A 25,446-nucleotide genomic window follows, 5' to 3' on the forward strand; every position below is an offset into this window, starting at 1 on the left:
ACAGAGCTAGCACTGCAGAGCCAAGAGCATGGTGCCTGCCTTATGAATCACCCTCTGTTCTCTCTGTGCCGTGGCATGGCTGTTGGGAAGTGGAGCCATCAGAGTCAGTCCCCTCTACATCACTGGCAGCAGCACAGAAGTCAGGAGGCCCTGAAGTCATGGTCTTTGTCACAGCCTCCCTCCGTCAGAATACTAATGCTCCCAGTCATTTCCAGCACAGTTAAAGAAGGAGTGAAACAGGAAAAAAGACCTGCTCCTACTACCACAAGATTTTTTTTTTTTTTTTTCACATTTGTGGTCAGTGTAGCTCTGAACTGTTTGGCAATGAACCCAAGCAGCACAGAGCTGCTTTACAATACATTATAACACTTTCCTCAAAATCTGCCTGCAATCACAAGTGCCTTATAGCTGCTTTAAAAGATTTCTACAGACATCTCTATTGAAAGGTATATTATTAAGCTTAGTGCTTTCAACTGTGTTTGCTGCTACAGCAATACTCTGTGTTAAGATTCTCTGAGAGAAATTAGGATTTCATCTACCAATGCTCCTTGTTTTCTTGACAGCTCAGCAGAATTTCCCTTTCTGTAACACAATTTTCACTGTTCCACAAAAAATCCACTGCCTCAAAGGACAACTTGTTTCCTTTCATCCTAGCACACATTTTATCTCAAAGAATTTCCAGGCATGAAGAAAGCAGGAAAATGAGGCCACGAGGAGCAGTAAATTTCATCTCAGTTGTTTTACACACAGGTGAAATGTGTAACAGAAAATGTAGGTATTTCACAGTTGGCAGGTGTGATACTGGGCTCAGTCTGGGGTCATGCCATGGAGACACAGGCTCGTTACTTCTCTACAAAAGAAAAGGAAAACATGGGGTTGGGAGACAATGTCCAGTAGGGGATATGACCAAGCAATATGGACTATGCTGTGGCCTAACGGGATGTCTCTGTGAGATCTCTGTCTGATTTTACTTAGGTTTTTGTGGATTAATACAGGCATGTATCAAAAGTAATGTATTCATCTGGAATACATAATAGGTACAAAGTCAAGAGTGAGCTTTATTGGATTGTTCAAGCCAAATACAAGGAAAAGATGGAGCCTTAAGGGTATGAAAGGGGGAGGGTGAGGATTAAATGCTGCATCTAGGCAATGAGGAGGTGGCCATTTTCCAGAGGCTCTGTGGTGCTTCCTGCAGCTTGGGCAGAAGCTTTGATAAGAGTGACAGTGAGTCTAACATCTGGGCAGTTTGCAGGGCTCTGTCTCACATCTTCACTCTCATAAACATTGCTGATCAATATATTTTTTGCCCAACTGTCTCTGACGGGATGTGTTCCTGTCCTCGCCACTGTGGTTCTCACACTGACACCAGGAATGGTTCATTCCTGCTTTGCACTGGAAGTGCTGGCAATAGCAGACAGGGTTTCTTAGCCCTTGGTACCCCTAGACTTCCAGAGCACAAACACTGCACTGTTGCAGGCACCAGGCTGGGAAAAGCCTGTAGTAACTGAGCCCTCTTTACATATGATGGAGATGGAGATTTAAAGAAAGTTGTTGTGGTTTTTAAGGTTTATTGCTAACTTAATTTGTGAAATTTCTCTCTGGACCGTGCAGACCTCCCCTGTAATTTTTGGAGTTTTCCTCTTGGCACACAAGCTCTTGCTTTAAGGATGGAAGTTCACTAATTAAGTACATGTCTATGATATTGATGTATAGGAAAATCTTGCCTGCAAGCTTGGTCTCTCTCTTGCCAGTATGCAAACTAAAAGCCTTTTCATTCTAAGAACTTGAAGAAATCTTTTAAAAATCAGATATGCCTGGGGAAAGGCTGCACATGGATACTGATTAGCTTTATCTGTACTGCATCCAGCCCTGGGACTGAACAAATCCAAATGATGGGGGAGAGCATCTGTTTGAGGTGCACACGACAAGCCTGCAATGCTGATGGGAGTGGATGGTGGACACAGGGATCCTGTCCCAGTGGGAGAGATTATGATACATACTAGTGAAAAGGAGCAGGAGGAACGCTTTTACATCCCAGCCACCTATTGACACTTTGTGTGACAATGAACCAATGTTAACTAATGAGCTCCATTTCTCTGCAATGAAAAGTTGTTAGCCACTGTTAACAACCCAGCTTGCTGGAGGAGAGCTGTCACTTTGGATTCTGAAGTCCTGTCCTGCCTTAAATTCTAGTGACCCCTAGCTGAGGAAACCTAGTGCTTCACATCCTGCAGCCAGGAAAAGACATTCTTCAGTGTGTTCTCTGAAATGGAGCTCAGACTCTACAGAAATCTTGCTGGGATTGGTGTGTTTAAAAATGCAGGTTCTGGGACACTGTGGTTTACATTGTGATTTACATGTCCAAGCTATTTTCAGAAGCAGTCACCTCACAGCATGTATCAATCTGAGTGGATGCAGGTGCCATCATCTGTGCTGAGTCAGGGGCTGGGGAAACTGTGAATAGGATAAGGCACCAGGGACAGATCTGCCCATCCAGAAAACGCTTGATCCCTGATCATGGGACAGCCCCTGCTACAGGAGGGGAGCCCTGGGTGGTCCACACCTCTGCACAGCCGGCAGTGAGTTTTAACCTTGATTAAGTATGTATATCAATACCTACAGTTTGGGACTGGCAGCCACCTGCAAAGCTTACAAGAAAATTCTCATTCAGTAGGAGCTGTGAGCCCACTTTAATCACAGGAGATGCCAGTAATGGGCACTGACATCTAACACATTACAAGCATACCATAATGTTAATGTCTGCTGGAATATTACAGCTGAGGTATGGCTGCTCAGTTTAATTCCACTTCTTTAAAGACTTATGGTTCCAGAAAATACATAGAATAACTGTAGCAAAACTTCTCTGGTTTTGTAAGGCATTGATAAAAATTAGTTTGATAGTTGAACCAAAAGTATAGTTAGCTGAATAGTTAAAATTGTAAAGGTGAATAAAATTTTTAAAAATTATTTCTTAATTCAGTGGCAGCCATTAAGGGCTTTGCCCCCTCTGACCTTTGCAGACCCCAGGGGTTTGCCTGGCATGCCCAGGCTGGGGGAGAGGTGGGGTTTATGTGCTGGAGGAGTCTAGGGGTTGGTGGCAGGAGCCTCTTGGAGGAGAGGGATAAGCAGTGCCTCCTCTCCATTAGAAGGCACCAGAGATCCATCACAGCGCTCCCATTCCTCAAGCCAGGAAAGCTGGCGGTGGCTGTTGTGTATGACAGGTGACAGAGAGATCACTTCACTCCCCTGAGTTTCTTTTTCTAGTACGAGTGAAAAAATTCCCCAGCTTGGGACATGTCTCCTGTTTCTGAGCTGACACAGAAGAAAAGCTCCATTTCTTGAGAAAACTGGGGGACATGTTTCACTGGTTTTCTTCCTAAGTGTGCTGTCTTTATTGCAGACCAAAGCCCCAACTTTGGGACACAAGGATCTCTGTTTCCCATGGAAAATTAATCCCTCTGCTGCACCAAGCAGAATGTGTTTTCCCATTGCCCAGTGGGGAACAGAGTTGGCTGTTTCACAGGAGCTGTTGCAGAAGATCTGCCTTCTGTCCTCTCATTTACGGTTTCTTTGGCCTACTCAATAACTAGGCTTTAATATTTCATTTCTGCCAACATACAAGATCCTGAAACTCTCCAGATGACCCACTCTGCAGAGAACAACTCTGGACTATTACTTTTTTATTATTTCCACTACTGATTCTGCTAGTTTTACTGGGTTTCTCCTGGATTATAGCTTTTGTTGTAAATAAAATCTGAATAATAATGTTTAGAAAAGAATTCTAATTACTTAAGGTACACATTTTCAAGCTTCATGTTAGTTGCTCATGTGAAAAGTCAAATAGAAATTATTCTCCATCGAGCAAATTTTAGTCTATTTAGGAAAAGCTGCTTGGGACAGGCAGAAAACCACAGGTGGATCCTCAGAAAAGTAGAGTTTGGTCTTGGACTGGGAAGGAAATCTTGGGCATCTCCTGATTCTGGAGCTGTAGATAAATCACTAACAATTCCCTGCAGCTTGAACACCTTATCCTACCCACCACAGATGATTTACGTTAAACCACTTTGTGACTTGCTTTCGGTGTGTTAACTGCTGGATCCCCATCCTTGCTGTAAGGTTGTGCAGATCATCTCCCTGGACAGGTGCTGGTGTCCAGACGTGGAGCTCACCTGCCCCCAGGCCCTTGTACTTGTCCTCACCTCAGAGCTGGGTCTTGATGACAGATGTCCCCTGGCCCAACCCAGCTCTGCAGGAACCCAGCCTCTTTCTCTCTCTGCAGTCCATGGGTCTGTATTTCAGACGATCTGAATTGGTTTAGATCAGGAGATCCCCAGCTGTGCTTCAGCTTATTGGTTCTTCTCTAAGTAATACATGAAATGGCTAAAATTGGGTAACTGCTCTGACTTCTGTCTGTCCTGGGGCAAGGACTGCTCTTCCTTAGAGCCCTGGGAGTCTAAACCTGCTCCTGGCACTCAGGAATGAGAGGAGAAAAGCCAGTGTCTGAAGAGTATGGACAATGGGGTGAGAAACGTGGTGTCTCTCTTCTTATGGGATCCTTTCAGGGAGAATGCGAACGGGCAGGGAGGCAGCGTGACCCCGGCCCTACCGAGACCTGACTGACCGAGGCTCCGACGGGACCGCCCTCTGCCAGCTGTCCCCCGAGGCGGGTGCGGGGGACTGGATGCACCGGGGCACGGGAGGCGGAGCCCGCATCCCCCTTTCAAAAAACAACGGAGGGCAAGGTACGAGGCTTACAGAAGAGAAAGAATAACCCTGCAGCGAGGGGCGGCAGAGGGGCTCGGGCCGTGGAGTCATCAGAGGGACTGTCGTTCCTCGCCGCAGGGCGGGGACAGGGACAGGGACACCTTCCTGGCGGCGCGGCTTGTCCGTGGCGCGGCCCCACGCGAGTGTCGCTCGCGGTGCCGCAGGCTCCTCCCGCCGCCACCGGGGGCCCGGCCCGCCGGTTCCTCGGCCCCGCCGCCCCCGGCTCCTCTGCTCCCGCAGGCTGGTGCCGCCCGGGCCGGCGGCTGCTCGGTCCCTGCGCTCCGCTGCCCCCAGGTAGGCGCCTGCCCGGTCCTGCTGCCCGGAGCGGGCTCTGCTCCGCTGTCCCCGGTGGGTTGGGCGGGGGGTGAGAGGAGGAGGTCGCTCACTGCTGGCGGCGGCTCGGGACGTGCGAGGCTCGCCGGCGGCAGCTCCGCCGCTGCCCGCAGCGCGTCTGGGCTGGGGGTCGCGCTGCCGGAGACCTGGCTGCGGCGAGGAGAACCGCAGAAGACACCCATAGCTCCGTAGGAGATGCCCCGTGCACTGATGGTGAAACTCGGGGCGCCTCCCCTCGTCCTACCCGAAGGCCGTTGTGGCCGCGGGGGAGTTCAGGGTCATCGTTGGTTCCTCTGGGACCGAAACTCAGGGTGATGTCCCTCCGGGCTGTGTCACCGCCCAGTCCCAGCTCCTCGGCGGAGCAGCGCTCGGCTAGTGCAGAGGTGGTGAGAGAAATTGTCTGTGAAGCGTTGGAGGTAGCCGTCCCCTTCCAGGGTTTCGGCAGCCCCCATCAGGGATGTCTCTACCGGTGCTGCCGGTGCCCGTCGTTCGGCTGAGCCTCCAGTCCTTCCCTCAGTCCCCCTGCGCTCCCGTCCCCCCCGGAGCACATCCCGCTCGCCGCGCGAGTGCAAGCCACGCAGGCGGCTGCATTCCTGTTTTGCATGGGGTTTCCGTGAATCTGTTGTGACTAAGGCGTGCTCGGCCATGTGCGGGTGTGCTGCGGGCTCCGGGGCTGGCAGCCGGGCTTGCCCAGCAGTGCCTTCCCGTAAAATCCCCGGGAGAGCTGCGGAGTGGAGCTGCTACCGCTGCCGATGGAAGGAGGGTCCGAATGAGCATGATGTTAGCGTGGAAGCACTAGTAAAGTGGGCCCAAGGAAAAGTAATGATTTTAATAGTTTTGTGACTTTGCAGCGTGAAACAGTAAAAGATTTATCATTTCCATCGCCCGGCTACACTTTGTAAAGGTGCAAATCCTTGTAATTATTACTCAGGCTAGCTTCACTTCAAGGAATATCTGCACTCCTTCCTCAGAGCTTGTATGTATTGATGTATTTTCAAAAATGAACTTGGCTCCAAACTGCTGTGCAAGGAAGTTTCCTTGGGAACCTGTGATATGGGAACCTGATTTATGGCTGTTGCATCTGAAGGTCTATTTTTTTTCTGAAGAGTAAGTTTTGGGGCTCAAAAAGAGTTACTGCTGTGGCTTTGTTTGAAACTGAAGGCTTGATCTGTTCCTGCCAGAAGCACCGATGGGAATCGTAAACTTTTGCTGCTTCATTTGTTTTATTGCTGGATCTTGTTTCAGATCTGAGATGGGAAATTAAGATTTTGGTTTGGTTAGCTGGAGAAAAGAAGCTGGTGGGGTAACTCATTGTATCCCATGACAGTCCCAGTTCCCAGTAATTCTCTTTTCTCCAACATCTTTCTTATGATTCCTCCCCTTTCTGCTTCAGTACCATAATTTCGTTAATTTAAAGAAGTGAAGTTAGTTAGTAGGCGTCTCCAAAGTGTAGATCTGAGAAAATGTTCAGTGAACATACAAATGCCCTGGAGAATGCTCTGGGCTGGACCCAGTCCAGATCTTGCTGCACTGGTACGCCCTCATTTTGTTCTTTTAAGGCTTTGTACTCAAAACAAGGAATAAAGTTGTCACTGGGTGCCAGTATCAAAAACAAGCACGTAAAGGTGCATTTCATGTGAATGCTTAAAAAATATAGTGGCTGCTGTATCTTACAGAGAGTGTTCAGGCTCTCTCAAGTGTCAGTAAACTCTACAGAGTTCTACACTTCAGTATTCCCATACATGTCAGGAGAGACTGGAAAATTCCCATGCTCCCTGCTAATGAACAGACCTGTCCCTTTGCAGTGGGAGAGGAAATCCAGTCACTGCAGCTGGCATCAAGCCATAAATCAGGTTTGCTGTTCTGTTCATCGTTCGTATCCAAAAAAAAGTCTGAAGAAACTGAGTGGTAACTATACCCTGATTTTACTTGGAATCTTTTCCATTTAAAATACCAGAATGGTATGATTTTCTTCCCAAATGAAAGACTTGTGTAACAGTTTAAATCAAAAGGTTGACACTGAGTTTCTTCTTCCGTAGATTTTACCCTTCAACGTGACCTCATTAGTCAAAAGTGGCTTTTGGGTTTATTTAGACAAGTCAGTATGTCCATTTATTTTCAATATTGGCCTCACTACAGTTAGTCACCCCTGAAGCTACAAAATGCAGGCTAGATGATACAGAAAGCATGAGCCAGATCCTTGGATCTTTGGGTCTGCTGGTCTGTTCCTGCCCTTCCTGAAGTGGGCAGCAGTCCTGATCTGAGTTACAAAGTTATGGTGTTACTGGTTTCTCTAGTGAGCTCCACTGCAATGTGCTTTTTCCTGACTGTCCGTCTTGTCCTCAGAGCAGAGGACCTCCAGTGAGATATTTGCAAGCTGTAAACGATGAACTTTTGCTTCCTGCCTTCTGCAGGATGCGTCAGCAGGACATTGCCAAGGTCTGGCAGGACTGACCCACAGCAGAACTGTACCAGAGGCCTCGAGTGTGGGAGCAGAACCCAGAGAAGTAGATGCTGCTGAGCCTGGGCTGAGCACACCATGGGGGCAAACACCTCCAGCAAGTCACCACCCTTTGATGGGAATGAGGATGGTAAGAACTTTTCCTGTTGTTGTCTGGGGCTGCAGAGTTCTCCAGTGCAGACTGACTGTGAGGGTGCCAGCCAGCACCTGTGCTGAGGCTGCCAATGCCTGGGTGTCCCAGGCCAGGAGAGGTGTGTGCAGGTCAGCAGCAGCAGCGTGCCCGTGGTCTCTGCAGAGCTGCAGTCTGGTGTTGGGGTCCCTTTTGCCTCCCCTCCCAGCAGCTCTGAAAGCAAAACTGTCAGCAGAGGTTTGGTGTTGAGGAGTCCCTGGGACCCTGCCAGGCACCTCGAAGGCAGGGACAAAATGCTGCAGCTCTGGAGGCTGGAGAGGTCTGTTCTGGAGGTCCCAGTGTAGGGAGGAGTGCTAGGAAGTATGGTGGGGAGGTGACTGGAGCGATGGATGCTCCCATGGGTGTTCCTGGTGGCTGCCCAGCTGGGCAGGACTGCCTGCAGGCACTGGGAGGCCAAGCCTGCAGGTTGGGTTGGCTGGAAAAGGAATTGGAAAACTACTGCTGGGAGCAGCATTGGAGGCCAGGGTCCCTGTGCTGCCAAGATTACAGACAGTCATTAAAAGATTGCTCCATAAATATATTTGCTGTTGCATGAGTCAGCTTGCTGACTGCCATATGGGCTTTCACCTAGGTACAACAACAATATGTATATGTAGATAAATACAAATACATAGAAATAAACGTAAAACATACAAAGAGCTGGTTACCCCATCAGCTGCTGTTCCAATGTGCTATGTGGTGCCACTGCCAGTCTGCAGCTGCTCAGCAAAACCAGCCTCAGTTTCCAAATTATTAATGCAACTGCTTACAGTTTTTCTTTGGTTTTCATATTTTTTCCATTTCTGTAGTGCAAAATAAATCTGTGCTGTGAAGTTTTCTTGAAGATTTTATTCCTGGTGCATCTAAATGCTCAGTATTGGCATTTCTCATAAGCAACCACTTATGCTTGCTTGTGTTAATGAGCAGTTCTGTTCCTGACCACCTTCCTCAGGGTGGTGTGGGATTTTCCTAGGAGTGGCTGGTCTCTGCTGGGTCTCTCTCTCTGGGTTCAGTGTTCATACAGCACCAGCATCTGTGACTGAAAAACACAATGCCAGGAAAGGCCCTGTCCTGACTGTGTTGGGTGGTTCACTGTCAGTTTGCTAGGTTTCAGTGGGCTCAGGGCCACTCTTGCATGCTGACAGAGTGTGCAGAGTAGTGCAGTTCTGTTTCCATGGCCCTGCACAAATTTAAAGAGCAGTAGTGCATTTTTTTCTCTAATAAGTCATGTTTTAATATACTGAGGGGAGAGAAACCCAACTGAAACAGAGATGTCCCCTGGGGAATTTTCCATTATCTTGCAAATTGGTGACCAAAGGCTATATCACCTCAGATGCCACAATTTTGTCCTCGTCCTGATTTCAATTAAAATTGTAATTAATTAAGAGCTTCTGGGTACAGTAAGAAACACACTGCTCCATGGCACGGGCAGGTCCCTTCCCCAGGCAGCAGATGGTGGGCACTGATCCCCTCTGCAGCTGTGCCACAGGGACACTTTTCCTTTAGGACCTGTGAGGGTCAGTGGAACAGCATGAGTTGTGTAAGTGCTCCAGTGCCACTCCTAACAATTCTTGCATATTTTTCCAAATTGCTGTTGCTATAATTTCACTATTTTCTGTAGCACCACAATTTCTGTTTGAACTTCTTGAAGGGCTCTGTTTACCTTCAGCTGAAGTGGGGTGAGAGTATTATTTTTCTCTCAGCATTTCCTCTGAGCAGACAGTTATGGATAATAAGCAAGTGAAATGAAAATATAATAACCAGACAGAAGATTCAAGGCTACAAGGTGATCTGATTCCCAGTGTAGTCAAGATGAGACCATACAAGAAGCCAGATTTTGTTTGTGCTGCTCCTGGGCAGAAGGGTGTGGGAACTGTCCTGGGGGATGGCAGCTAGATGTTCCCCCCAGCTGGCCAAGTTTGCTGCAAGGTAAAGAAGAAATAGGTAGTAGGTGAGGACAGTGGAGGGTTGAGAAGGACACACATCAGTCTGTGGGCCTTTGCCAGTGTCCTCTCCAGCTACCAGCAGCTGATCTGGTTAAATCACCCTTGGACCAAGCAGAGTGTTTTCCTGAAGCTGCAGAGCAGAGGAGGAGAGAGAGAGCGAGGGAATATAATGAAAATTGGGGAAATAACAGTGAGAAAAGGAAGATGAGTTGTAACAGACCACATGTGGTGCTGTGCTGGCTGTGCTGGGGTGAGAAGCAGGGATGGGGGAACCTGAGCCTCAAAGCTTTGACTTTGCCTGGCAGATGAGCCTGGGGACTTCAGCAGTGTTGACTGGTCTTTGCTAAGGATGTTTTTTGTGGCTGGTTAGGTCAGTATTTTTTATCTAAACATTGTTCCTTAAACCTTGGTTTAGAAATATGACCTCTGCTTACAAAACAGTGTTTCATGGTTATACACTAGTTGCTTCTTTGTGGCAATTGTATTATCTTTCTTTGCATTTCTTAAACCAGTTTGTCTGAGCTGGTGAGTTTTGAGCTGAGCACATGAGTTTTGTCCCTGAAGGGCAAAAGCCTTGGCTTTTTCTTTATGTGCCATCAGACAGACAATTGAGGCTTGTCTGTGGGTGTGGATTCAGAATGAGCACGACATGTTTGGTTCCTGATTTGGACACCACACATTTCAGTGTTCTTTAGGAGCAAGATTCCAGATTAGCTCCCTGTGAAAGCTGGGGCTAGTAGAAAAGCTAAACTAGCGAGAAGTTCAAATGTGCTTGTACCCAGTTTGAATCTTTAATAAAGTATGCAACTTAGCTTTCTTACACCCAGCTCAGTATTAAACAACAAGAAGGCAGAGGGTGTGAACATGCTCCTGAAAGCATTCCTGTAAAGGACAATAGGGATAAAGTGTGTGAACATATAAAATGCAGCTGCTGGCCTAACTCCTTTGGATTTGCAGCTGTTCCAGATGTTATTGCCCAGCTGTTAATGCTGTGGTCTGCCCTGCTCTGCAGAGCTCTATATAGGGTCCCAGTGCCAGGGACCAGACATCCACCTCTCCCCACAGTTGTGGCTGTGGGTTGTGGCACTGGGCTATGGCAGCTGACTTCTCCCACAAGCACCACTCTCATCTTTCCTTGCAGGTGATAAACATCTTCACTCTCCCTCTTTATTCTGCAGGTATCCACCACCCTTCTCCCAGATGGTCTCATGGGTAAACAGATCTGTTTAAACTCAATCAGCAGCTTCTATTTACTTTGATATTTACAGCTGTTCCAGGTTTGAGAAGGGGCATCTGTGCCTAAAAGCTTGTGTTCCTTCCAAGTGCTGTAACTGGTCACTGTCATCTTTGCTATGATTAGACTGTGCCATCCTACCTGCAAAGATAATGGCAATATCTTCACATGATATAAGGGTTTTATGGAGTCAGCTTTGCATTTGGTCTCAGCAGGAGCAAAGTGAGGCTAATGTCTCTAACAGACAGTGCAGGAGGGCAGAGTGAGAACGTTCACTTGGTGATCTCCTGCCTGATCTGCCATTGACAGAGGCTGACCTAAGGAACTTGCCTTTGAGGCTGAACCATAGAGAGAAAAAAAAAAAAAAAAAACCTGTTAAACACAAGTTTAAACAAGACCCAAATCTTCAAAAGGAACATAACATTTCTGGGGTATCCCTCATTTTTCTCAGCTCATAGGGATAAAAAGTAGAAATAACATGATGTCATCAAATGTTTGCTCAGCCATTTAATATTGAAATGTTGCTCTTTCTTGCAGTTACCTTCGACCATTTTGAGATTTTGCGAGCTATTGGGAAGGGCAGCTTTGGAAAAGTGAGTGTTTGGGAAACTAATCACCATGAGGGCAGCTGGAGATGTAACTGGGTGCAAATAGATGAGTTGAAGGCTCACATGAGAGTTCAGAACCAAAGCCCATGAACTGTCAGAGAGACTTGACCTTCAATTCCTGGTAATCAGAAAGGAATCAGAGCCCAAATCTTTATCCATTCTGTAGCCATAAATCAAAGGCCAGTACCCCTTAAACAAAGCCCAAGATGAACTGAGTAACGCTTCTCAGGAAAGTGAGGATCAGGTGCTGTTCCCAGTGTTTGACCTGTAGTTCTGTGGTGGAGGGGGCTCTTCCCAGCAGCAACTAGTGGGGGAGGAATGGACATGATGGTTAGTGAATGACATGAAATAAAATGTTGACTTCTCTGTGATTCCCTGTCTCCCATGTTGTGATGATAAATTCCTTCCTCTCATCTTCCCCCAATAATTTCTCTTTGGGTGAAATTCCCAAGAGATTCCCAGGCAGTGTCCAGTGTTGTTGCATTGGTGGATAGAGCTGTGCCCTGGCAGTGTCAGCACTGCCAAAGCTGCTGGAAAACACTCATGTCACTGGGTTTTACCTACCCAAATTTGCTGACAAATCAACTCTGTTCTATCCCCTGATTGCTCTCTTAGGTCTGTGTGGTGCAAAAGACTGACACCAAGAAGATGTACGCCATGAAATACATGAACAAACAGAAGTGTGTGGAGCGTAATGAAGTGAGAAATGTTTTCAAGGAGCTGCAGATTATGCGGGGCCTGGAACACCCTTTCTTGGTTAATTTATGGTAAGATGTGGTGCCTTGGCTCACTGATTGAGTCAATTACAGACACTTTTGAGATCAGACCCTCCTTATCTGCTTCAAGCCTGTCTTGGGAGCAACTGGTGTGTTCCACTGACTGGGGCTCTTGTTTCAGGGGACTCCTGTTTAGTTAAGCAGTTATCTTGCTTGTCCCCTCAGACAGCACAAGAGAGTTTATTCATGTGTCCCCTTGCAGTGTCCCCCAGGCAGGTATTGGCTATCACCATAACCCCACCTGTATTTAAAGGAGCTCTTTGCAATCACCAGCAGCTTCTGGCAGCATGGGCTTGATGGCCAGGCAGGGGTCTTTGCTGGCTGTCCCTTGACATTTCTTTCTTCTTAATTTTATTAGGATGCCAGTAACATTCCAAGGGGTGTGAGCTCACATATTGCATGATAAAGTGGCCAATATCCTATAGTTTCAGTATTCCTCTAGGGTCATGGGTAATTACATTTATTGGAAATTAGACTTATTTTTAGAATAAAGTAGAAATTATATATGCTAAACACACACACACACAAAAAAAGTCTAAAATACATTGAAGATTAAAAATATTTGAATAATTCTTCCTTTTTGAAATCTCCTGTAACCTGAGTGCAGTTCAGTGAGCTCTTGGTATTTTGCTGCTTTTGCCATTTAGAGTGGTTGTTGGGGTATGAATGGTAAAGGTGCAGCTACACCTCCCATATAACATCTCCAAACTTGTCTTTTCTGCTTGAACACAAAGCTCCAGGCAAAGCTCACTCAGCAGCTGAAAGCTGACCAATGTGTGTCCATGTAGAGATCTGTACAGAGCAAACCATCCAAGTGCCCCTGCCTCTGTTCTTGCCATGCCATCCCTGGCTTCAGGATGCCTTTAGCATTCCTGAGTCTTTCCTGCACTCTGGGTGATACACAGACTACAACAGTATGTGGAGCACTGGTCTGGCTTGTGGTGCTGGTGATCCCATCAAGCAGTCAGTGTGTTGACAAGGAAAAGTCCATGAGGAAAGAGCTCATAGCTGCTTGTCAGCCTCTCTCAGAGAGACACAGTTCATCAAATGACATCACTTATAAGGACCAGCAGAGACCAGCTGCACCCCTGTTGTGTTGAGTACATGCGGTCACAGGTGCCTGACAAAGGGACCTCCAGTGCTCGGGTCTGGGCAGGGGTGCAGGTCCGGGCTCCTCTGCGTTGATCCTGGGGTCACTTCCTGTTGGTGCTCGGAGAAGGCAGAATGCCCATCCTCAGTTGTCCGTGCGATCTGCAATGATTCTGTTATGGATCTGAGACTAAATTTTTGTTGTCACAAGTGTGACAATAGTGGGAAATGGAGCATGGAAAGGTCATGGAATTTGGAGTGAAAAATTCCAAGAAATTATGGGCATTCCCAGAGATACCACATGTTCCTTTATTACCTGTCATTTTCAATGCTACTGTCCTTGAAACATGTGTGTGCTGTTTTAGGTACTCATTCCAGGATGAAGAGGATATGTTCATGGTGGTTGACCTGCTGCTTGGGGGGGACCTGCGCTACCATCTCCAACAAAATGTGCGGTTCCAAGAGGGAACTGTGAAACTCTTCATCTGTGAGCTGGTGCTGGCCCTTGACTACTTGCAGAGCAGGCACATCATCCACAGGTCAGCCAGGCCACAGGCTGTGCTGTGGGCAGGCTTGTTCCTCCTTGCTATGAAATAAAAAATAGGAGCTTAAGTGATAAACAACATATTTGGATTTGCATGTGTATTTGTTTTTATGTGAAACACAAGGCTTCCCCCAGAAAAGTATTTCATATACAGCAGAGACCATCTGATTTGTCCCTCTGGGATAGCTGTGAAACAGCATCTTTGATTGCCCACTGATCCTGCAAAAATTTGTCTCTAATAGGTTTTAATTAGCTCTAACTCATTAATATCCATCTTCATCCAGGGAGAGTAGGTGTCACCATTCAGAACTCCTGTGTTCATGCTTGAAGGTGTCTCACTTTGCACCCCTCTGTATTGCACCAAAATACGAGGACTGGGCCAAAACACATCTTTTTCCTATATGAGGTAAATCCCTTTTTAGAAGTGCTGAGAGTTTCTTTTTGGCTACCACAACTTCTCATGGCCAGTGAAAAAAATGCATGAGATCTTCCCATAGTTTTGAAGGCTTGCAGAATAGCAGAGGAGGCAGAGGTTTCCCCTGTCTGGGAAGCAGGGTTTGGCTGTGGATGGATAGACACATGGCTCTTCTGCTGCTGTCATGGGCAGCGCAGAGCTCAGGGGCCCAAGAGTTTAGCCAAGTTAGCTGCTGTCAGGGAAGGTCTATGAGGGTCAGTGATTGCAGGGAGAAGGTCACACCATTTAGAAATACCACTCCAGATGAGCATCCTTTTGCAGTATAAGAATTAAGCATGGAAAGCGTAAAATTGAAGTGGTCTTGGTTGTTAGTGGGGAAGGCTCACACTGGTGAGGAGCTGGTGAGGGTGAATGTCTGTTCCTGTCCACAGTGTCCAGCTGCCATGTCCAGCATGAGGGTAGAATGACCCCTTGCCTGTCCCTGCAGCCACAAGAGCCTGGAGCAGTTCTGCTCTGCTGCAGTCGAGGCCAGGCCCGGGGGACAGCTCCCACCTCCTCAGGGTCTCCTCTTTCATATTGCTTCTTCTGTGCTTTACTGCATGGATCTTTACCCCAATGTGAATAGGAGTGGGAGAAACTGCAGATGAGTTTGCAGTGTGCTTTTCACACAGCTGCATGTGTTTAAGGTAAATCAAGTACAACAAAACATGTATGGCAGGCTGTAAAATTTGCAAGTTATTTAATTAACACTGTAATGCAAGTTGTTTAATTAACACGGTAACCCAGTGGGATAGTATTTGATTGATAAAGTGATTCAGCTGAGGCAATTACACTGCAACAGCTGTAATTGGGAACATCAGCAGACAGAGAAGCAATGGCTTTGTTTGGCTGAACAAAGCTGTGCAGAGACAGCAAACTCGGGCTGTAATTATTTCCCACCTAGATGTAAAAGAATCGGAAAATTAATATCTTTTAGGTTAGGAAATTATATAACCAGCTTATAAAAAAAAAGAAATATACAAATGAACAATAACCAGAATTATGTCTGGTATTTGTTTGCATCCTGAGAATGGTCTTACTGTGCTGGTACAATTTCAGAGACTGTATGCCAGACTGAGGGAGATCAGAAACAGCCACACTAGAAATTAAAAAGTAATAACTTAAAAAAAAACATGGAAACAGTTCCACTGTGCTTAGGGGGGAAATCAGCTGCTCACCTGACACTGCCCTGTGCTCTGCTAATGATGCCTGTCCCTATACTCACCTGTATGATGGGATGGCACCAGCAAGGGAACCAGTGTTTATAACCCACTGGAAGTTGTTTGGATAACAAGATGCCAGAAAACTGTAAGCTATTAGATGACAATTAGATATATTGTGGGGCTTTGATTCCAGGTGACTTGGAGAATTCAAACTGTATCCTAATGATTAAATTTTTAAAGATAAAATCCTAAACATGTTCATTTCTTCACTTGTTGCTCCTGGACCTGGTGGGGGAGCACCAGTTGGCACAGGGTCACTGCACCTGTTGTCTGCCTCCTGGCTGGGACCTTTTCTCTGAGGCATCAGCTGGCCAGGTGCTCAACGGGGACTGGTGTAATGAGCTCATTAAAGGCAGGTAATGGCTTGTAAAGTCACTCAGGTGGACACCGTGGCTGAGTCAGAGTATCAGGTGAATGTTTTCTCCCTTCAGTTAAAGTATTTCCTTACAGCATTGCTATAGGTATTATTTTGTGGGGTCCTTTTACTTAGGAATAAAACCTGTGGGTAACCCATTTGTATCTAGCACAAATATGTTAAAATACTTTAATTTGTACTGGGGACCCCTTCTCATACAGTATTGAAATAGATTGAAGAGTAACAGGAGGAAAATGACAAAAAGACTCTCTAACTTAACTGTGGGTGGACTTAGCTGAGTGCTGCTCACCCAAACCCTGCAGCCTGGCAGCGTACCCAGTGCTGCTGGTGCTGGTTGATTATCACTCTCTGATGCCCAAATCAAACAGGAACATGGGAGCTGAGAAGCCTGAAGCTCTGGGGATGCAGTGATCTTTATTTTAGTCTCTGAAAGTGTCCCAGAGCCTGGCTTTCCTGCGGTGCCAGCAGCCGTGTTCCCTATCACTTCTCTAGGCTAATGGCTGTCTCTCCTCTGCTTTGTTTCTCAGAGATATCAAGCCCGACAACATTTTACTGGATGAGCGTGGTAAGTGCCAGGTGCTCTGTGGTCATGCATATGTCTAGAAGCAGTCGGAGACAGGAGACAAGCTGCAGTCTCGGTGCTTGCTGGTGTGGCTCAGCCCAGCTGGGAGCAGGATCATCCCATCCTTTTGTGCTCCACTTGCTGTCTCTTGCTTTTTGAGCAGCAGTGTCTTGTACCTTCAAGACCTACCTACCCTGTGATGCTGTGGTGTTTCTGGGGTTGCCTTGGTGTTTTAGCCAACCCCTCCTTTGGCTGACTGACTTGATGGTGTCCCTCACTGGCAGGGACCACGTTTGGTGCTGCTTGGGTCAGTAGCCCAGCACACCCGATTTTAGCATTTTCTTGGTTCTTGTTTAAAACTTACTGAAAATGCATCATTTGAAGGGAAATGCTTGTGTCACTGCAGGGTTTGTGCACAAACAGAATTAATTATGGTGCAATGGCTAAGCCTTGGGCATGTATTTTCTTTTTCCTTGAGCATTTGGCTTGGGGAGGGAGCTCTGCAGAGGATTAGGGGCTAGGTATGTTACAAATGTTGCTATCGGTTTTACTATAGTTTTTCTTAGGCAAAACTCTTGACTATTCTTGTCTGGCTCTTTAGTCACATTTTTTTTCCTGGCAAAGATCTAGCAGTGAAGAATTGTCTGATATTTTTTAATTTGTAATCATTAGAGAAGCATTTTTTTAGCTCATAATTTTTTTTAAAGCCAAATACTGTCTTGTTGTAAGAAATCTTCATTAGCAGCTAGAGCAAAGTGCTTGAAGAGAAAAAGTCAGTGCAGGGAGAAGGTATACCTGCATTTTTTATGACTTCAGAGGCTGTAGCAGAGATGCTGCAGCTCCCGAGGGAGGCAGTGCCTGGCTCTGTGACAGGGTGTGTGTGACCAAGGTTGCCTGGCAGCACCGAGCCCAGACTCGGTCCATTTGCATATGACCTCTAAGTTCAGAGCACTGGTTGATTACTTATTTAGGAGCTGGCAGCAAAGTGGCTTTGCCTTCAGGTGCTGGAGCCCCTGTCCTGCCTTGCTCCGTCTTTTTTCGGCTGCTGCCCCCTACACAGACTATGGAGAGCCCTGTCCTCCCTGAAGCGTCGGGACCCGGCACTGCCGGGGCTCCAGCTGCCCATCTTGTGTGCGACTGCTTCAGGTCAGTCCTCACTGCTGGATGCTTTGGTGACCCTTCACCATTCTCCCAGAACTCTGTGCCGCTCAGACTGGGATGACACAGCTTCCTGAGAGGAGCTGGGATCACCATGGCCATGGGAATGTAGGTCAGCACTCCCTGAAGAGGGGAAAAAAAAGAGGAAAAGGCTCTGTTCGTCTCTGCAGCTGCATGCAGCCCAGGAAGACACAACCTACTAACTTTTATAACGATGCTACAATTCGGGATGAATTTTGAGTCTATTCTCTGCTCACTGTGATTTTTTTAACTCTCTCTTGCAGAGGTTTCAGAGTGTTTTTTCTGGGGACATACCCTTGGCTCCAGTGTCCTTTTGTCTGTGACTTGTAGTATTCCTTTTCTTCATCCATGGCAGCAAAGATTTGTCTTCTGACAAACTTAGAAAAGCTAAGAAAGATTTGGACACACACAGAGTTCATTTTTTTTTCCCCAGACTGACCCTAAAATATAGGAAGACAAAACAATCATCACTAAATTACTTTTTGGAGAACTCTCATATTTTCTGGTTCCCCAGAGGGAAAATAAGGGGATATTTGAAACAAGACACATCTGCAAGCAGCCTGCAAGCTGAAGTATTTTCTATCAGTTCTCCCACTAGATTTTTTTACCTGGAAACTCCTTTCCATTGAGTGTTTTACTTTATGTTTCTGATTCAGAGCTGTTTCTTGTGTGAAATTAAAGCCAAGCTTGTTACACATTAGCCTCTGTCTTTCAGGACATGTGCACATCACTGATTTCAATATTGCCACGATGCTGACGAAGGACAGCCCTGTCACCACCATCGCTGGCACAAAGCCCTACATGGGTGAGAGCCAATGGCAGCTACATGTTCTTGAATCTCCATTTTGTGGGCTTGGGTGGACTGCTGTAGTGGGACACAGGTGAAGACATTTTTGGTTAGAGATGAGCCTCTTTTCTTCCTGATCCACATCAAAACATGCACAGTTTGAAGTGAGGAGCACCCCAGAGAAGGGATGCAGGGTGGGGACAGGAGTGCCTCCCCAGGAATGCCTCAGTGCAGCTGGGGAATGTGGATGTGCTTCTTCACAGGGGAGGTGAAGAGATACTTAGGCCACCTTATGCCTAGGTTGAGTGGATGTGCTTATTCTGGAGCACATTTACTATGAATGGTAGGCAACTCTTGGGTCAGTAAAAGGAATTTGTTCTTTTTGGGCTTTGGGGGCAGAGAAGCACAGAGAGTTTCATGTGGAGAGGACTGTGGGGCTACTGGGTGGCCCTGGTGCAGGAGCATGGAAGCACGGGAAGGGCGGGGCTCAGGTGTTCTGTGTTGCTCATTTCCACTTGGGATTGCAGCAAGGCATTTTTTTTTCTCCCTGTATTTCACAGCACCTGAAATGTTTAGCTCCACAAAACCCACCAGCTACTCCTTTGCCGTGGACTGGTGGTCGCTGGGAGTCACTGTCTATGAGCTGCTCAGAACTCGGGTATGTGTGTGGTTCGTGGCCTGGCCTGCTCTGCCCTTGGACATGCTGCTGGGAGGGTTAATGCTTTATAGCAGAGATGAGATGGCCAAGCTGAATTCAAGGCTTTAGGACTTACTACAGCAGAGGAAGCAGAGATCACATCTTCACCAGGGTTCTTGTGATCATGGTTAAGAGCTCAGAGAAGCTGCTGCAATACAGAATAGCATGTTGTGGCAGTTCCCTGTGCAGCTGAGGGCCTCTGGGTTGATATAAGGGGGCAAGGCAAACAAGCAACAAGTCCTGAAGTTTGGGATGCAATATCCTTTACTTGGAGCTTCTATCCTACAAGGAAAAATAAAACTTGAAAAAAATAAAAACTTGCTGCTATTGTAACAAGACTGAGCAGTTGGAGCAAATGATGGGAAAAGCCCAATCCCTGCCTGTGCCATCAGGGCTCTGCTGCTGACTTGGGCAAGGTTGGGAGCCTTGTAGACAGACAAATACATCACTGTTTTTAAAGTGTTGTGTAAAAAAGTGGGACAAAATTTTAAAAATTACATTATTCTAAAAAACAGAATGTAATTTTAAAGAGGAACATTTAAGATTTTGTCAGGGTCAGAAGCTTCTTTCAGTATGAGTATGCAAAACATGGTTTTTAAAACTTCTATCATCAGTCTTTGCAGAAGACATTTTGATGAACAGATTTTTTTTCATTTGAATTTGTGTGTCTCAGTTGCAAGCGATCAGTTTAGCAGACATTGAGGAGATGTGGCTGTCTGACCTGTTGGGTAACTGAAGCAATGTACCCTCCGTAAACATCCTAACGTAATATTTGAGTTTTCCACCTATAATGCTAAATGAATTGCAGGACTGTGCATCACGTTGGTTTTTGACTTGATGGCACTTCGAAAGGCAGGAGCAGAAATGCTGTCTTGTGCTCATACTTGATGGCACAGCCGTGGCGAGGTGGTGGCACCTGGGGGAAGGGAAGGGAGGCTTTGAGGTCCATCTAGTGCTGGCACATGTCAAGCACACTGCACCTGATCTGATCTCACTATTTATAGCTACTATTCTTTAAACGTACTTTTAATATGCTCCTGCCTTCTTCCCCCCAAAATAAGGTAAAAATCTGTGAATCAAAACTTTGGAGACAGAAACACTCTGCCATTTTAAGTTCTCTCTCCAGCTAAATCAGCAGAATTGTAGATGAAAAATAAACAGGGAGGTGACTTCACCTGAGCTTCACTGCATGTGTCACTGTGTCACTCACTGGCTGTACACTGCCTGTTGATGCAGGAGGAGTCCCTGGTACTCCTCTGCAATGGCTCACCTGTCCCAGTGACACGACAGTGGCCACAGGGCAAAAGGGACTGTTACCCTGCGTCCTGATGCCCACCTGAGGCTGATGACCCTTCCTGGGACATCCTTTTCTGAACTGATTTTCTTGTTGGGGGATATTTGTCTCCTTTTCACTTGCATTGTCCCCAACATGAGTGAAACATGTTTTACAGGGAGTATCAGGAGTGCTCTAACCACAGCACTATGTGTCACAGCCTTGTAAGATAAAAACACTGACAAGACCAAGCAAATTCCCACTGGCTGATAACTCTGACTTCTGGGGTTTGCTCCTGCCTGTCCTGCTGTTAAATGCCCAGTTATTAGTGTAGTTCTTGCTGACATACTGGTTTTTTGACTGAGCCATGGTCACACAGGGAGAGATGTCCCACAGGAGGCTGGGGACTGGACAGTGAGACTGTGTGAAGCTTCTGTGCTCTAACCAGATTTCTCAAGAAGTCTGAAAAGCAGATAAATTGATGCTTGTGTTGCGGCGTTTCCCACAGAGGCCGTATCACATTCGGTCCAGCACTTCCACAGCTGAAATCGCTCACGTGTTGAAGACAGCTACGGTGAGGTACCCGGCCGCGTGGGGCCCAGACACGGTGGCGCTGATCAGGAAGGTGAGGGGACTGTGAGTGTCCGGTGCTCCTGCCGCTCGCAGCCTCCGTCCACACGGTGGGAAGCACTTGCAAATGTCAGGGCCAGGGCAGTGACTTGGAGAGCACGCTGTGTAAATGTCAGCTGCACAAAGGGGATGGCAGCGAGCAGCGCTGCGTCCCGGGCTGGCCGTGGCGACCGCTGGTGCTGCACCTTCCTAAGGACATGGCAGCCTTGGCTTCCAGAGTTTCCTCTATAACTTTGCACTCTGGAATTAACTGACTTAGAAGCAGATATTTATATGTGTCAATAAATTTAGTCCAAGAATCACATTTTTTTAATTCTCAAGGAACATTTTTTCCCATTAACGGAAATATTTACAAGAAGTGCTGACACTGTTGAAATCCTTTGATGCTGTGTGGTTTATGCATCACTGCATTTTTTTTTTTTTTCAATAAAGCTGTTATAAAAATTGCTTCAAAATCATTACTGGAATAATTTTGAAGCTGAAATCTCATTTGAAATGAAGCCATAGCTTCCATAAACAAGACAACGGCTTAACAGTGGTAACAAAGCTGAGCACTTACACCCTGCATAGCAGCACTGGCAGCAAATTTTAGGGAAGTATGTAAATAATTTTTTAATTTCAAATAAGTGTGGGCAATGAAGTAGTACTTCATGTAGCTTTCAACTGTTTTTTGTTCCAAATAACATATATATATATGAATTCTGTAATTTCTAATGAAATAGACGATCAAACATTTTAACAAAAAGAGGCTGTCAATTCTTTGCTGAGACAGAATCATGGTGTATTTTCCAGGAAGAAAATGGCAGAATAGCTCCATTTGCTGAAATTTCAATGAAGCCAGTATATCATTAAGCCTAACAGTAATACAGGAATATTTGCTGCAGATCTCCTATGTGTTGTTATGCTGGCAGTTTTTTCCTGGACCACAGCAGGCCACAAGTCATGGAGGCTCTCTTGTGAATAAATAATACAATGTCACAATTATTTAAATTTCCCAGTGCCCCTTTGCATTTGGTTTAACAGCCATATGTCTTATATATGAAGCCAACTGTGGCTCCTTCCTGGCTCAACCATCCCCTGTGGATTTCTGTATTTATTACCGGCCCAGGCAGATGTTTGTCCTCGTGGAGCCACAGCTGGGCTGAGTCCAGAGCTCTGCAGAGGGAGCTGGGCTCTGGGGACAGTGCTGGTCACCGGCTGCACGCCAGCACGAGCAGGGCTGTGCGGGTCACCTTGCCTATAAATCCCCCAAAGGGTTTGGATCATCCGCTTTTCCTGCTGAGTTTTAGGAGTGCAAGGTGTCAGGAGTTTTTGCAATGTATAATCCTTGAACAGAGACCACTTCAACCCTTTTCTTCCACACAAGTCATCCCTACAGCAATGATAAAAAATTATGAAAATAAGCAGTGTGAAGGCATACTTTCACACTGGAATAAGAATGTTACTTTAGTAGAGTGAGAAAATAGGATGTTTTACTGATCCAGTATTAAAAGCAGAACACAAACACCTGAGTGGAACTCCCCATTCCAAACAAATGCTTATTTTTAACATTGGACAAATTGTTTAATGCCACTGTACTGCCCCATTGCCTGCTTCTACAATGGAGATAAAAGTAATTCGTAAAAATGGGAATAAACAGAGGCAGAGCTTGTGAGCCTGTCACATACCCTGGTGCAGGGACTCTGAGCCAGAGCAGGGAAGGCACTGGTCCAAATGCCAGCACTGATGCAGGGTCTCTGGCACCATGTGTCCTCAGCCATGCTCCACAGAATGTGTGCCCTGTGGGGATGGTCTCACCTCTTCCCTTTAACTCTTGCTGCAGTTGCTCGAGCTGAATCCCCAGAAACGTTTTTCTCAGCTGAAGGATATCCAGTCCTGCCCATATCTGTCTGATGTGAACTGGGATGCTGTTCTCCAGAAAAGAATAATTCCAGAATTCATTCCCATGGTAAGGCCATTTGAGTGTAAAGGTTCCTTACACCCAGCACTGGGACATGGGGCATTCTGACAAATTTCCACTGAAGCATCAGGTGTCTCAAGGGGAAAAGAGAGGCCAGGGCAGAGCTGTCTCTTCCCTGAGTGTGTAGCAAAGAGTAATGGAGGGAGACTATAGTGTGGGTGCCCCAAAACTGATATGCCCTGTTTGTAATGTTCCTGGAATTTCTGGGTGCAGAACTGGTGTTACAGCCCACTGGGCTGTGCATCTGTGTGGGATGGGCAGTGCCTGTGAGCCCTCTCGTGCTGACCCATGCTCTGAGCAATGCTGTTCCCCACATCCAAAAACCAAGTGCACCAGGATAGACTCAGCAGCAGCCTGGAGACCTCGCACCATCTTATGGGAATTGTTTTCTCCTGCAATGCTTCTCCCAGCAAGCTCATTGTTAACAGTAAATAGCACATACACTAGATTTGTGTTTATGGGCCTTTTAAAATTGAATTAAAACAGCACATAAGTAACATAACCCTTATTAAGAATAGTCCAACTACTCCAACTGGTTTTCAGCAGAGGTTGGGCAAAACTATGAATATTTGTTAATTGTATATCCACCCTTGTTGCTGGGTTTCTCTGTGGTGGGTACGATTCTGTATTGCTTGAAGACCAGTTCCACTGGGTTGTTGTGCTACTCTCAAAAAGGCACAACCCAGCCAGGACACTGTCCTCATCCTCATTGCCACTCCAAAGCAGACAAAGGACAGGGCAGAAGCAGGAGCACAAAAGGAGCCACTGTGACACTTGAATATGGCCTGTAGCTGAAGGAACTGATAAAGTATATCAGGAGTATAGCCAGTGCTCTTGGCTGCATGTGCAAGTATAATTAGTGCATATTTTTTTACAAAATTCAGCTCCCAGATGCAGTCCAGGTTATAAGAGACTCCTTAAGACAGGCTCTGATCACTTAAGGCCACTTCTCTCTCCCCTCCAGAAAGGCAGACTGAACTGTGACCCAACCTTTGAACTGGAAGAAATGATCCTGGAATCCAAACCTCTTCACAAAAAAAAAAAGCGATTGGCTAAGAAGGAGAAAGACACAAGCAAAAGTAACTCATTCCAGGTGAGAGCAAACAGGTACAAGCATGGTCAAGGAGGATTTTCATTTTTCAATGACTGCCATCTAACAAGACCACAGTAAACTGAACAGAATTTTTTTTTCCATTGTGACCAACTTTATTTCTAAAACTCTCCCCATCTTTCCTGTGGTGAAGGGCAGAATGTGTATGCACTGCTTTACTGCAAGAGGAGAGCCTTAATGCCATTCTCCCCACTGCAGCGCTAAAAATGCTCTGTGCCTAAACATATTGCCATGTGTCATTGAAACTTGAAACTGTCATTGAAACTGTCCTTGCAATGTTTTCCTATCTATATTGCAAATTTATTCCCTCTTTTATTTTTCCATTCCAATGTGAAAGGCCAGCCACCTCCAGAAGCACCTGGAAATGCTCCAGAGGGACTTCATTGTTTTCAACAGAGAAAAGTAAGTTTTGATCCAGAGGCAGCAGAAGAGGCGCTGGCCCTTGCCAAAGCCTTTGACAGTTTTTGGGGGCCCAGGGCCCAGGACCTGGGCGAGGGGGGTTGTGGGGGCCCTGTGTTGGAGGAGCTTGGGGTACTCAGGAGCTGTGGAATGAGTGGGAGCTCATGCCAGGCAGTGGGGAGCTCCAAGGCAGCTGTTCTTCTATGGGGTCTTGACACTGCCTGGGCTTTCCCTCACAGCTCAATCATCCTTTTCTATCCCCAAGGGTAAGACCCCACCATGACAGCATCCAAGAGACCATGGCAAAAAGTGGAGGCCCACACCAGGAGGACAAGCAGACCAACAACCTCTGAGAACAGCTCAGCCCCTGCAGGGGACCTCCTCATGGCACATGTCAGGGTGTTGGTGTAGCTTCTCAGGCAAAGGTAAAGGTATTGGCAAAACAGCACAATGCAAGTATTTGTAACAGCTGTTCAGTTTGTCCACGCAGTCTCTGAGCCTGGCCTGGCCACCATGGGCTGTGAATGCCTGGCAAGAGCTGTGCCCGTCTTCTGTGTGTTGACAGGGACCGGCTCCACATGGCACTGCCTGGGCACGGCTTTGGAGTCATTCTGGCTGGACAGCCTTGGAGGCTGTTTTCTGTGGACCCCTGTCAGTGAAATGCTCCCCCTTCCATCAGGCATTGTCTGTTAGAATGAGAGGCACTGTCCTTTAAAGCTTGCAAAGCATGTAAAAAAAGTGATTGTTGTTTAAAGATTACAAAAATTAAGGGTCAGTTTCAGCTATGCTAAACAACCCCTCTGCTGCCCCAGCACCGTTCCCTGTGGCTGCAGCTGGGCACTGCCCCTGCCAAGCAGCAGCGGCCTGAGGA

General features: G+C 46.7%; 1 protein-coding gene across 1 annotated transcript; it reads left to right on the forward strand.

Annotated features, from left to right (window-relative positions):
* The first annotated feature begins 7,431 nt into the window (after positions 1-7,431).
* STK32A (serine/threonine kinase 32A) lies at positions 7,432-24,966 on the forward strand. The gene is made up of 12 exons (XM_068206281.1): positions 7,432-7,688; positions 11,445-11,500; positions 12,131-12,282; positions 13,746-13,919; positions 16,505-16,542; positions 18,434-18,523; positions 19,066-19,163; positions 20,984-21,100; positions 22,928-23,053; positions 24,030-24,158; positions 24,514-24,578; positions 24,841-24,966. The coding sequence occupies exons 1-12, from the start codon at positions 7,637-7,639 to the stop codon at positions 24,926-24,928; spliced, it is 1,185 nt and encodes a 394-aa protein (XP_068062382.1). The 5' UTR covers positions 7,432-7,636; the 3' UTR covers positions 24,929-24,966.
* Positions 24,967-25,446: the final 480 nt, after the last annotated feature.

Source organism: Anomalospiza imberbis, chromosome 15, assembly GCF_031753505.1.
Source record: "Anomalospiza imberbis isolate Cuckoo-Finch-1a 21T00152 chromosome 15, ASM3175350v1, whole genome shotgun sequence".
Taxonomy (NCBI): Eukaryota; Metazoa; Chordata; class Aves; order Passeriformes; family Viduidae; genus Anomalospiza; species Anomalospiza imberbis.

Bases quoted from the DNA above. Each gene is read 5' to 3' on its own strand.
- STK32A (XM_068206281.1), top strand. From the start codon at position 7,637: ATGGGGGCAAACACCTCCAGCAAGTCACCACCCTTTGATGGGAATGAG. The intron at 13,920-16,504 runs GTCAGCCAGGCC...TTTGTTTCTCAG, and splicing joins AGCAGGCACATCATCCACAG to AGATATCAAGCCCGACAACA. The intron at 16,543-18,433 runs GTAAGTGCCAGG...TCTGTCTTTCAG, and splicing joins CATTTTACTGGATGAGCGTG to GACATGTGCACATCACTGAT.